Source organism: Bufo bufo, chromosome 4 (assembly GCF_905171765.1).
Source record: "Bufo bufo chromosome 4, aBufBuf1.1, whole genome shotgun sequence".
NCBI lineage: Eukaryota > Metazoa > Chordata > Amphibia > Anura > Bufonidae > Bufo > Bufo bufo.
In genome coordinates this window covers 11,370,701-11,383,940 of record NC_053392.1, presented here as the reverse complement: position 1 = coordinate 11,383,940, position 13,240 = coordinate 11,370,701, and the positions used below count along the sequence as shown (strand labels likewise).

The following is a 13,240-nucleotide window of genomic DNA, read 5'->3' as shown; positions in this document are numbered from 1 at the left end:
CTGTGACCTGCTGTGTGTTCGGGCTCCTGTACTGATGCACGGGTTCTAGTTGTGGAGGCTTTGGCAGGTAAGTGAGTTGTCTTGTTGTTCTTACCTGCCGATCCTCTAGCTGTGTATGGGCTTCCCTTTTCACCTGGAGACTCTGGTTCGTCTGAGTCCCTGAGGAACCGGTTGTCTCCTATTCCTGACCCCTATGCCAGGGACCGTCAGGGTCAGCAGGATCCAGATTCCAGTGCATGAGCCCTCCCACCATCAGGGTCTGCTCATGCGGTCAGGAGATCAGGGTCAGGATTAGGGCGGCTGTAGGTGGTGGCCTGCTCCCTTCATTGTTGTCTGGCCTAGTAACAGTTCCCATTATACGGTGGGGGGTTTCCCTCACTCCTCACCGTGACACACTGTTAACATTATGCACAATTACTGTGGGGGGCACCCTGGCATAGTATCTGCTTAGCACAATTATTTATGGTGGATATTATGCTTTTGGCACTATTAGTCTCAGGGACACTATTTGATGGGCTCAGTAATTATTTAGAGCACTATGTGCCAAAAATTAATGAAGGGGACATCTGTGTGGTACTAATATTTTCAGGGGGACAGTGTCTGCAGTATAGTATTAAAGAGCACAGTGGGCACAGTATTTGGGGGGCAGAATGAGGTGTTCAGAAGGTGGAAGGATGATGGAAAAGTAGGAAACTAAGATGCAGAGATAAGAGATGTTGAAAGAAGTCATCATGGTGGTCTGGTCTGAAAGGAGAAAATGAGGAAAGAGAACATCTACATCAGAGGAGACGTCACTGGATGTAAGAGGTATGTGATGCACATGTATGTATTTGAGGTATTTGCTTTTATCGATATAGGGACTCGGACGGGTAGGGAGGCGAGTTATGTTGAATAAAGTGCTATTTTTCTTGATTTGCACTTTTGCACTTTATGGTGGTTGGGTATGTACAGTGGGGATACAATGGTGATTTTGCACGTTTGGAGAATGGAGAGGTCTGTAATTTTTATCGTAGGTACACTTCAACTGTGAGAGACGGAATCTAAAAAAACAAAATCCAGAAAATCCCATTGTATGATTTAAAAAAATTTATTAGCATTTTATTGCATGAAATAAGTATTTGATACAATAGAAAAACAGAACTTAATATTTGGTGCAGAAACCTTTGCAGTTACAGAGGTCAGACGTTTCCTGTAGTTCTTGACCAGGTTGCACACACTGCAGCAGGGATTTTGGCCCCAGATCTTCTCCAGATCTTTCAGGTGTCGGGGCTGTCGCTGGGCTACATTAAAGGGAACCTGTCACCGGGATTTTGTGTATAGGGCTGAGACATGGGCTGCTAGATGGCCGCTAGCACATCCGCAATACCCAGTCCCCATAGCTCTGTGTGCTTTTATTGTGTAAAAAATACAGATTTGGATCAGACATGGATCACATTATATATCTTATCATTTTATTATGCATTGATATAACACTATAATGCACTTTTTTCCCTCATACTTATTTGCTTCATGAAAGGTCTACTTTAATATATCTATTTTCTGCACTTTTTATTCACTATCTGTTATGCATATTTATTACATATATTTATGACCACATACACATGCTGTATAACAATTGTTGCTCTCGGTCCTCTCGCTGGTCATCTACAGTGGCGTTAGCATACTTCTTGCTTATCTAATATGCAACGCACTTAGGCCCCTTTCACACAAGCAAGTTTCCCGCGCGGGTGCAATGTGTGACGTGAACGCATAGCACCCGCGCTGAATCCTGACCCATTCATTTCAATGGGTCTGTGTAGATGAGAGTTTTTTTTCACACATCAGTTCTGCGTTTTTCACGCAGCCCTGGCCCCATAGAAATGAATGGGGCTTCAGTGAAAAACGCATCGCATCCGGAAGCAAGTGCGGGTGCGATGCGTTTTTCACTGTCGGTTGCTAAGAGATGTTGTTTGTAAACCTTCAGTCTTTTATCACGTGCGTGAAAAACGCATCAAAACGCATTGAACCCGCGCGGAAAAAACTGAACAACTGAACGCAATCGCAGACAAAACTGACCGAACTTGCTTGCAAAATAGTGCGAGTTTCACTGAACGCACCCGGAGCCGATCCGTCACGCTCGTGTGAAAGAGGCCTTAGTTTGTTACTCTTTTAAATATGGCCGTTGTGGTGCGTGCCTGTTTCTGCCCGAGACGCTCCCCCGGCCCCGTGATGTGGTGGACATCGCAATTCCTTGTGCGCTCCGCCTCTTCCGGGTGCTACGGCGGCGTGCGCTCCGCCTCTTCCAGGTGCCACGGCGGCGTGCGCTCCGCCTCTTCCGGGTGCCACGGCGGTGTCTCGAGACCGGCGTCGTGCCGGGACCAATGGCACGCCATATAGTGGGCAGAGGCTCATCTGATAGTTAAATCACACAGGTAACTGGGGCTTCCTCTCTGATTGGATGTCTGATTCTGAGAGGTGATTGGGTCATGCAGGGCATTGGCACATTACTAATTAATGGTTTGTGCCCACATGTGAATGCATTATCGTTAGCACTATATAAGTCCACTATGTGCCCACCAACCACTACCCCTTGAGAAAGCTGACGGCGAAACGCGCGTCGTGGCGTGGTGCTGGTCTGACCTGAGGCTGGACACAATTATTTGGTTGTACTATATAGATATCTGCCTATATACTTGATCTGTAGTATTTATAGCCATACCATTAGGCTGTGTGTATAATACTTATTTTGTACTCTTGAATCTACACTTTATAGTACCACCCTAAAAATACTTTTTGCACTTGCACTTTATTGCATATATCATGCCGAGTGGTCACCACCACTGTGTTGGTGTTTTTAAGTTTTTTTATTAATTTGTGTATGCCAATCATGTCTGCAATATATGTTTAATAAAAATGGGATCCTATGATCATGATGGATGTGTGATTAGCTTGATATTTATTATTGAACCTCATATTATTCTATTGGTGTTCTACATTGAGTTTCTGCTCCCTCCAAAGATTTTCGATTGGGTTCAGGTCTGGAGACTGGCTAGGCCACTCCAGGACCTTGAAATGCTTCTTACGGAGCCGCTTCTTAGTTTTCCGGATTGTGTGTTTTTCGAGTCATTGTCATGCTAGAAGACCCAGCTATGACCCATCTTCAATGCTCCTACCCAGGGAAGGAGGTTGTTGGCCAAAATCTCGCGATACATGACCCCATCCATCCTCTCTTCAGTGCAGTCATCCTGTCACCTTTGCAGTATAAAGTATGATGTCCCCCTCCCCCCATGCTTCATGGTTGGGATGGTGTTCTTGGGGATGTACTCATCCTTCTTCCTCCAAACACAGCGAGTGGAGTTCTAAATTGGTCTCATCTCACCACATGACCTTCTCCCATGCCTCCTCTGGATCATCAAGATGGTCATTGGCAAAATTAAAAAGGGCCTGTACATGTTCTGGCGTGAGCAGGGGGACCCTGACTGTCCTGACGGATTTTAATCCATGACGGCGTAGTGTGTTACTAAAGGTAACCTTTGAGTCTGTGGTCCCAGCTCTCTTCAGGTCATTGACCAGGTCCTCCCGTGTAGTTATGGGCTGATTCCTGACCTTTTTCAGAATCATCCTTACCCAACAAGGCCAGATTTTGCATTGAGCCCCATACTGAGGAAGATTGACGGTCATCTTGTGTTTCTTCCATTTTCTAATAATTGCGTCAACAGTTGTTGCCTTCTCACCAAGCTGCTTGCCTATTGTCCTATAGCCCATCCCAGCCTTGTGCAGGTCTACAATTTTGTCCCTGGTGTGCTCAGACAGCTCTTTGGTCTTGGCCATGGTAGAGAGGTTGGAGTGTGATGGATTGAGTGTGTGCACAGGTGTCTTTTATACAGGTAACGAGTTCAAACAGGTGCAATTAATACAGGTAATGAGTGCAGAGTAGGAGGGCTTCCTAAAGAAAAACTAACAGGTCTGTGAGAGCCAGAATTCTCGCTGATTGGTAGGTGATCAAATGCTTATTTCATGCAATAAAATGCAAATTAATTATTTAAAAATCATGCAATGTGATTTTCAGGATTTTCTTTAGATTCTGTCTCTCACAGTTGAAGTGCACCTATGGTACAAATTACAGACCTCTCCATTCCTTGTAGGTGCAAAAACTTGCAAAATCATCACTGTATCAAATACTTATTTTCCCCACTGTATATAGTGTAGAAGTAATGTCATCTATAACACCCGGCATCGGATGACACCTACCTGAGGTATAACAGCCATTACTACATGTCTCCAGCCTTTATAGTGTAGAAGTAATGTCACCTATAACACCCGGCATCTGATGACACCTACCTGAGGTATAACGGCCTTTACTACACGTCTCCGGCCTTTATAGTGTAGTAGTAATGTAATCTATAACACCCGGCATCTGATGACACCTACCTGAGATATAACAGCCATTACTACATGTCTCCAGCCTTTATAGTGTAGAAGTAATGTCATCTATAACACCTGGCATCTGATGACCCCTACCTGAGGTATAACAGCCATTACTACATGTCTCCAGCCTTTATGGTATAGAAGTAATGTCATCTATAACACCCGGCATCGGATGACACCTACCTGAGGTATAACAGCCATTACTACATGTCTCCAGCATTTATAGTGTAGTAGTAATGTCATCTATAACACCCGGCATCTGATGACACCTACCTGAGGTGTAACAGCCATTACTACATGTCTCCAGCCTTTATGGTATAGAAGTAATGTCATCTATAACACCCAGCATCTGATGACACCTACCTGAGGTATAACGGCCATTACTACATGTCTCCAGCCTTTATAGTGTAGTAGTAATGTAATCTATAACATCCGGCATCTGATGAGACCTACCTGAGGTATAACAGCCATTACTACATGTCTCCAGCATATATAGTGTAGAAGTAATGTCATCTATAACACCCGGCATCTGATGACACCTACCTGAGATATAACAGCCATTACTACGTGTCTCCAGCCTTTATAGTGTAGAAGTAATGTAATCTATAACACCCAGCATCTGATGAGACCTACCTGAGGTATAACAGCCATTACTACATGTCTCCAGCCTTTATAGTGTAAAAGTAATGTCATCTATAACACCCGGCATCTGATGACACCTACCTGAGATATAACAGCCATTACTACATGTATCCAGCCTTTATAGTGTAGAAGTAATGTCATCTATAACACCCGGCATCTGATGACACCTACCTGAGATATAACAGCCATTACTACATGTCTCCAGCCTTTATAGTGTAGTAGTAATGTCATCTATAACACCCAGCATCTGATGACATCTACCTGAGATATAACAGCCATTACTACATGTCTCCAGCCTTTATAGTGTAGAAGTAATGTCATCTATAACACCCGGCATCTGATGACACCTACCTGAGATATAACAGCCATTACTACATGTCTCCAGCCTTTATAGTGTAAAAGTAATGTCATCTATAACACCCGGCATCTGATGACACCTACCTGAGGAATAACAGCCATTACTACATGTCTCCAGCCTTTATAGTGTAGAAGTAATGTCATCTATAACACCCGGCATCTGATGACACCTACCTGAGGTATAACGGCCTTTACTACATGTCTCCAGCCTTTATAGTGTAGTAGTAATGTAATCTATAACACCCGGCATCTGATGTCACCTACCTGAGGTATAACAGCCATTACTACATGTCTCCAGCCTTTATAGTGTAGTAGTAATGTCATCTATAACACCCGGCATCTGATGACACCTACCTGAGGTATAACAGCCATTACTACATGTCTCCAGCATATATAGTGTAGAAGTAATGTCATTTATAACACCCGGCATCTGATGACACCTACCTGAGATATAACAGCCATTACTACATGTCTCCAGCCTTTATAGTGTAGTAGTAATGTAATCTATAACATCCGGCATCTGATAACACCTACCTGAGGTATAACAGCCATTACTACATGTCTCCAGCATATATAGTGTAGAAGTAATGTCATCTATAACACCCGGCATCTGATGACACCTACCTGAGGTATAACAGCCATTACTACATGTCTCCAGCCTTTATAGTGTAGTAGTAATGTAATCTATAACACCCAGCATCTGATGAGACCTACCTGAGGTATAACAGCCATTACTACATGTCTCCAGCCTTTATAGTGTAGAAGTAATGTCATTTATAACACCCGGCATCTGATGACACCTACCTGAGATATAACAGCCATTACTACATGTCTCCAGCCTTTATAGTGTAAAAGTAATGTCATCTATAACACCCGGCATCTGATGACACCTACCTGAGGTATAACGGCCTTTACTACATGTCTCCGGCCTTTATAGTGTAGTAGTAATGTCATCTATAACACCCGGCATCTGATGACACCTACCTGAGATATAACAGCCATTACTACATGTCTCCAGCCTTTATAGTGTAGAAGTAATGTCATCTATAACACCTGGCATCTGATGACCCCTACCTGAGGTATAACAGCCATTACTACATGTTTCCAGCCTTTATAGTGTAGAAGTAATGTCATCTATAACACCCGGCATCTGATGACACCTACCTGAGGTATAACAGCCATTACTACATGTCTCCAGCCTTTATAGTGTAGTAGTAATGTCATCTATAACACTCGGCATCTGATGACACCTACCTGAGGTATAACAGCCATTACTACATGTCTCCGGCATTTATAGTGTAGAAGTAATGTTATCTATAACACCCGGCATCTGATGACACCTACCTGAGGTATAACAGCCATTACTACATGTCCCCAGCCTTTATAGTGTAGAAGTAATGTCATCTATAACCCCGGGCATCTGATGACACCTACCTGAGGTATAACAGCCATTACTACATGTCTCCAGCCTTTATAGTTTGGAAGTAATGTCATCTATAACACCCGGCATCTGATGACACCTACCTGAGGTATAACAGCCATTACTACATGTTTCCAGCCTTTATAGTGTAGTAGTAATGTCATCTATAACACCCGGCATGTGATGAAATCTACCTGAGGTATAACAGCCATTACTACATGTCTACAGCCTTATAGTGTAGAAGTAATGTAATCTATAACACCAGGCATCTGATGACCCCTACCTGAGGTATAACAGCCATTACTACATGTCGCCAGCCTTTATAGTGTAGAAGTAATTTCATCTATAACACCGGGCATCTGATGACACCTACTTGAGGTATAGCAGCCATTACTACATGTCTCCAGCCTTTATAATGTAGAAGTTATGTCATCTATAACACCCGGCATCTGATGACACCTACCTGAGGTATAACAGCCATTACTACATGTCTCCAGCATATATAGTGTAGACGTAATGTCATCTATAACACCCAGCATCTGATGAGACCTACCTGAGGTATAACAGCCATTACTACATGTCTACAGCCTTTATAGTGTAGAAGTAATGTCATCTATAACACCCAGCATCTGATGACACCTACCTGAGGTATAGCAGCCATTACAACATGTCTCTGGGGTTTAGTCAGTATAAATCCATCAGTCTGGTATTTACAGAATCAAAGATGGAAGACAAGTGTCACAGGTGGCCCCCTATCACCATGGATAGTAGAGCTTAAGTGCGTTTTAAAGTAGTTTTTTTCAGAATCCGGACAATGCTATATACATGCAGATGATCAGATTAATGAGCAATCTACATGATCCTTAAATCTTTAAAATAAGATAGATTTCTTACCTTGTGATGTCAAAGGCCAGGGACCCTCCATTATGGCGTCCTTGTACAAATCCTTGTGTCCTTCTACATACTTCCACTCCTCCATGGAGAAATAGACCGCCACATCCTGACACCTTACAGGAACCTGACAACACAATGACACAGTCATCACCCAGACCCCTCCAGTGCTGTTACTGGAGAATTTCCCAGCATTCCCAGCAGTGTCACCTCTCCAGTCAGCAGCTCCATCATCTTGTGGGTGAGTTCTAGGATCTTCTGCTCATGTATCAGGGGAAGAGGCTCTGTGATGGGGGTCCTGCTCCACCCTTCTGACTCATGGATGATGGGAGTCCCCCCCGATGTCTTCTTCACTATGGTGTAATCCTGTGGATGGAGAGAGACACTTAGGGAAAGAAATTCCTTCCTGACCCTAGATCTACACTCAGAATCCCTCCCTGGATCATGGCCCCATCTCCAGTAATCTAGTCACTAGAAGCTGGAATAATATTACCCTCCAGACCTCCAGACCCCTTCTGGACTCTTCTACAGAATCCCCCATGGCCCCTTCCTCTGACAGAAAGCTCCATAGTCTCACTGCTCTTACAGTAAAGACTCCTCTTCTATGTTGGTGGAGAAACCTTCTTTCCTCTAGATGTAGTGGAGGCCTCCTTGTTATAGTCCAGCATCATCTAGATGTCAGACTAGTGGTAGAAATCCTCCGTCCAGGCCACACTCCGGACATCTCCTCCTCTGCTTCCTCTCCTCCTGGGTACAACGTGCCTACTTACCTTCTCATGGCTCCTACAACATGACTATTGGTCTCCATGATCCATCACTGACCATACTGGTGGCTGATCTTCAGGTTCTCCGTCACTTGGAAGGTCTGGAGGCCGTTCTCCAGGACCCTGGACTCTTCCTATCACTTCCTATGATGGATTCTCCTTCCCGATGTCTGACTTGTTACAGAATACAATAAAGAGGAGAGAAATCTAGAAAAGTTTACCTCTCTGCTCAACAGGGAGATGATCTCCAAGGTGAAGTCTAATATTCTTCTGCTGATCTCCTTCCTGTCCATCCTTGGTGGTCATTCAGGAGAAGAGGAGAGAACTGGAGGCTTCTAGTACTGCAGGCGCCTTTATGAGGAGAGGCTGGAAATCCTCCAGGGACAAGAGCATTAGTGAGATCCAGAACCGCACTTACTGCTCCTGGAGAGACCCTGCATCTCAGAGCCCCCAGCACCGGGGATAAAGGGGGACTCTGGAGAAATGGCTGATACCAGAGAGAAGAAGAGGCTCCAGACACCACAGCAGTGACTACCGACCAGGACCTGCTCTGGATCTGCTGCACTGCAAGAGCTGAAGGACCTGGGATGATGTCACCGTCATGTGATCTGGAGGGGGCGGAGCTCAGCAGTGGAGAGAAGTGGTGGTGAAAGACCTGTGATGATGTCATTGTCATGTGATCAATGCAGGAAGGGGTGGAGCTCAGTAATGGAGGAAAGTGGTGGTGAAAAACCTGTGATGATGTCACGCCCATGTGACCTGACTCCTGTAAGGGAGGGACAGCAATGCTCTGCAGGGACTGTACTTAGCAGTAGTCGCCGGTTCTTTTCCGGGGCACTGATTTAGGTCGTTAGTTTTATGGGGGATTTTTCTCCTAATCCTGGACATTGTATATTTTTCTATCTCCACAGATCATGATTCATATGGCTTATGTTTCTCAGCTGGTTTCCAGTTAGCTGCTGTATTTCTGCAGTTTTGTTACTTTGTGTGAGCTGGGCAGGGAGCACTTTTGTCTGGTGTGGGTTATTAAACAGAATTTTCCTGATCGCGATGTTCTTGGATCGCTGATGTAACTATGGACCTCTCTTTTTCATCTGCGTTTTTCCGCATATTTTATCTTTCAACTTGTAATGGCTGAAAACGTTTTGGCATTTTCCCGCGTTATCTGTATTCGGTTTTAGAGGACGTCTATGAAGAGACTCCGTGTTTTATTACAAGAAGTGGTGCTGACGTCTTTCAGGTTTTTACGGCGTGAGTGGCACAGGTGCGATGTGCTGCAGCTAACCATGTTTTGGTTATTGATCAGATAAATACCAATCTGACTTCTGGGTGATGACGGAAACCCACCGAGAAGAAAGTCTAATGCTGGGGATATACCTGGCTGTGCATGATCTCTATGGGAGAACAGGAAATAAAACCCGCCATATACGAGACCAGTAGACGGTACGGCCTCATTCTCAGCAGAACTTAACAGAGAACCGTATAATTGAGTTCTGGAGATAGAGGCAGTACCAGGTGTATCAGCCCATGACCGCTGCTGTTCTGTTCACCCGTCCTGGTACCCGGCAGAGTAGAGCCTCCTCCAGCTGCTTCCATCCACCTGCGGGCCCGGCCGGCTGGCCTGCACTGTCCCTCCACACAGACAGCAGCCTTCTCTTAAAGGACCGTGCTCCATCATGGTCTTAAAGGAAGAGGGTGCACCCTGATTGTCACCAGTCAATGCCTTGCCACTTTAGACAAGGTCACCTTCTGTAGGAAGGTGCCAGAGTAATAGATTCTCTAGGTTGTTAGTATCCTGCAAAGGTGTGCTGTTCTACTGCCTGTGTACAGACTTCTGCCTGATTCCTGACCCTCCACTGCCTGACCTCTGTATTGACCTTCCGCTGCCTGCCCCAACCATTTATCATGTAGCACATACTCTTCCTGCCCTGATCACAATTTTGCCTGAAATGGGTCAGGCCAATTAAAGTCTATTCACATGGATGTTTTTTTTTTAACAGCCAGTGAATAGCCTACATCAAAAAATAGGACATGTCCTGCTTTTGGCCGTTTTCACGGCTAGACGGACCCCACTGAATTCAATGGACCCGTCTGTGCGCATCTAACAGCTATTAAAAACCGGTACACTGTAAAAAAAAATATAAAAAAATTCAGGGGTTATAAAAATACCTCATCCACTTGGGAGCCTCAGGTCTTGGTGCCTTCAGCATGGAGTAAGTGTTCCTTCACATGAAAGGTGAGTTGTTATTTTTAAGATATGTTGGCTCTACCAGCAGTAGGGGGCCGAGAGGGTCTCTCTCTCTCTCTCTCTACATATACATATATATATATATATACAGTACAGACCAAAAGTTTGGACACACCTTCTCATTCAAAGAGTTTTCTTTATTTTCATGACTATGAAGGCATCAAAACTATGAATTAACACATGTGGAATTATATACATAACAAACAAGTGTGAAACAACTGAAAATATGTCATATTCTAGGTTCTTCAAAGTAGCCACCTTTTGCTTTCATTACTGCTCTGCACACTCTTGGCATTCTCTTGATGAGCTTCAAGAGGTAGTCCCCTGAAATGGTCTTCCAACAGTCTTGAAGGAGTTCCCAGAGATGCTTAGCACTTGTTGGCCCTTTTGCCTTCACTCTGCGGACCAGCTCACCCCAAACCATCTCGATTGGGTTCAGGTCCGGTGACTGTGGAGGCCAGGTCATCTGGCGCAGCACCCCATCACTCTCCTTCATGGTCAAATAGCCCTTACTTTCAAAGTTTTCCCAATTTTTCGGCTGACTGACTGACCTTCATTTCTTAAAGTAATGATGGCCACTCGTTTTTCTTTACTTAGCTGCTTTTTTCTTGCCATAATACAAATTCTAACAGTCTATTCAGTAGGACTATCAGCTGTGTATCCACCTGACTTCTCCTCAACGCCACTGATGGTCCCAACCCCATTTATAAGGCAAGAAATCCCCCTTATTAAACCTGACAGGGCACACCTGTGAAGTGAAGACCATTTCAGGGGACTACCTCTTGAAGCTCATCAAGAGAATGCCAAGAGTGTGCAAAGCAGTAATCAAAGCAAAAGGTGGCTACTTTAAAGAACCTAGAATATGACATATTTTCAGTTGTTTCACACTTGTTTGTTATGTATATAATTCCACATGTGTTAATTCATAGTTTTGATGCCTACATAGTCATGAAAATAAAGAAAACTCTTTGGATGAGAAGGTGTGTCCAAACTTTTGGTCTGTACTGTATGTATATATATATATATATAGTGACACAATCGGGTTGCTTGGTAGATGGGAGATATTTTCCTCACAGCATGTGCTGCTCATACTAATTGCAGCAAATTGAGGACAAGCACCGGACTAGATCTCACATGTTGGTCTGGGCTTTGCGCTGACGCCCAATTGTCATAAAAGCCAGCTAAGAATGTGGGCAAGGGGTTGTTGCTATGTTAATGTGCTTCCGGCTGGCTGGATGCATCTTTGCTACCTGTCTGGGGGGACAGATCGACGATATCCAGGACTTGAACTCTATACGCGATTCCGCTGCGAGGTGTGAACACACACCAGGACTTGAGCTCTATACTTAAAACTAATGTGATTTTTGTTTATGTTCTGTTGCCAAGTGTGAATAAACACTGAATACTGGTTAAGAACAGTTTTTGCGCTGCGTCGCCTCACCCTGCCTACCAGAGCGAATCCACGCTATATATATATATATATATTGGGTGCACAACGAGGAAAGATACATATACTGGGGGCACAATGGGGAGCAAATATATATATATATAACCTTGGGGCACAATGAGGATCAGGGGAGCAAATATATATTTTATTTACACTGGGGGCTGCTGTAGGGGCTATTTGATGCCCAGGAGGGCACTGCAGGGGTTAGGATGCTAAAAAAACAAATGAAATTCATCAATTTCCCTGTAGGGTCTATGGCCAGTGCACCCCTGAGGGAAACTACGTGTTGTGAAATGAACCCCCCATGCAATTTCCAGTCTGCTGACCAGCCTGGTACTAACCACATAATGTAAATAGAGGCCGTAACTTTGACTTTATTTTTATTGTATGGTTTTTCAAGGAAAAACAGGAGAGCTGCAGAGGGCACATTTTTTCGGACAATGCAGCTATTTTATATCTTCGTTACTATTACAAAAAATAAAAACACAACTAGGATTAAAATCTAGGAAGGGGGGCAGAGCCTGACCGCGCTGGATGGTGGAAGCCCGTGAGTAGCGCTCCCGCCACCAAGCCTCTATTTAGCCCTACTTCAGCGCACTAACCTGAAGGGATGGTAAAAATACAGCCAAAAAACAACCTAAGAAAGAAATGGAGAAATTCCTTAACAGACAGTCGCAGCAGCAAGCCACGTGCGCTACCAAGATGGCGCCCCGGCTAAAAGATTCGGAGCATACACTCCCTGAGAATCGAGCGGCTCCGACACAGCTGCGGAGATCTCCTCCATCTGCCATGAGGTGAGCGATCCAGCTATACTTACCAGGCATTACCAGGATAAGGCTCTCCAGAAAGCTTTAGCCCCTATTGCTGCGGACCTGGGGCTGCCATGCACTTTGTGGCATGGGGGTCCTTGCGGAGTCTGGTGTGCTGGATACCTGTGTGAGTTGCTGGTACGTCGTCCTGTTTGGTGTTAGGGCTCCTGTACGTATGCACGGGTTCCAGTCGTGGAGTCTTCGGCAGGTAAGTGTGTGGTCTTGTGTTCTTACCTGACGATCCTCTTTCTGTGT

The 13,240-nt window shown here is 44.7% G+C and overlaps 3 protein-coding genes across 10 annotated transcripts in view; 1 reads left to right on the top strand and 2 right to left on the bottom strand.

Moving 5' to 3' along the window:
- LOC120998305 (gastrula zinc finger protein XlCGF26.1-like) overlaps positions 1-13,240 on the top strand; it is a 4,064,644-nt gene that overhangs the window by 162,362 nt on the left and 3,889,042 nt on the right. The gene's annotated exons all lie outside the window — the stretch shown is intronic.
- The window catches only part of LOC120998356 (zinc finger protein 420-like), an 870,654-nt gene that overhangs the window by 7,917 nt on the left and 849,497 nt on the right, over positions 1-13,240 (bottom strand). Inside the window, exon 1 of one of the 2 annotated variants that reach the window (XM_040429024.1) lies at positions 7,721-7,811. The exons of the other annotated variant lie outside the window; for it this stretch is intronic. Within the exon in view, the coding sequence (XP_040284958.1) occupies positions 7,721-7,805 (85 nt within the window). The 5' untranslated portion in view covers positions 7,806-7,811. Of the gene's footprint in view, positions 1-7,720; positions 7,812-13,240 lie in introns of those variants that run through there. 2 annotated transcript variants of the gene reach the window in all.
- The window catches only part of LOC120998306 (oocyte zinc finger protein XlCOF7.1-like), a 1,981,422-nt gene that overhangs the window by 1,529,953 nt on the left and 438,229 nt on the right, over positions 1-13,240 (bottom strand). The gene's annotated exons all lie outside the window — the stretch shown is intronic.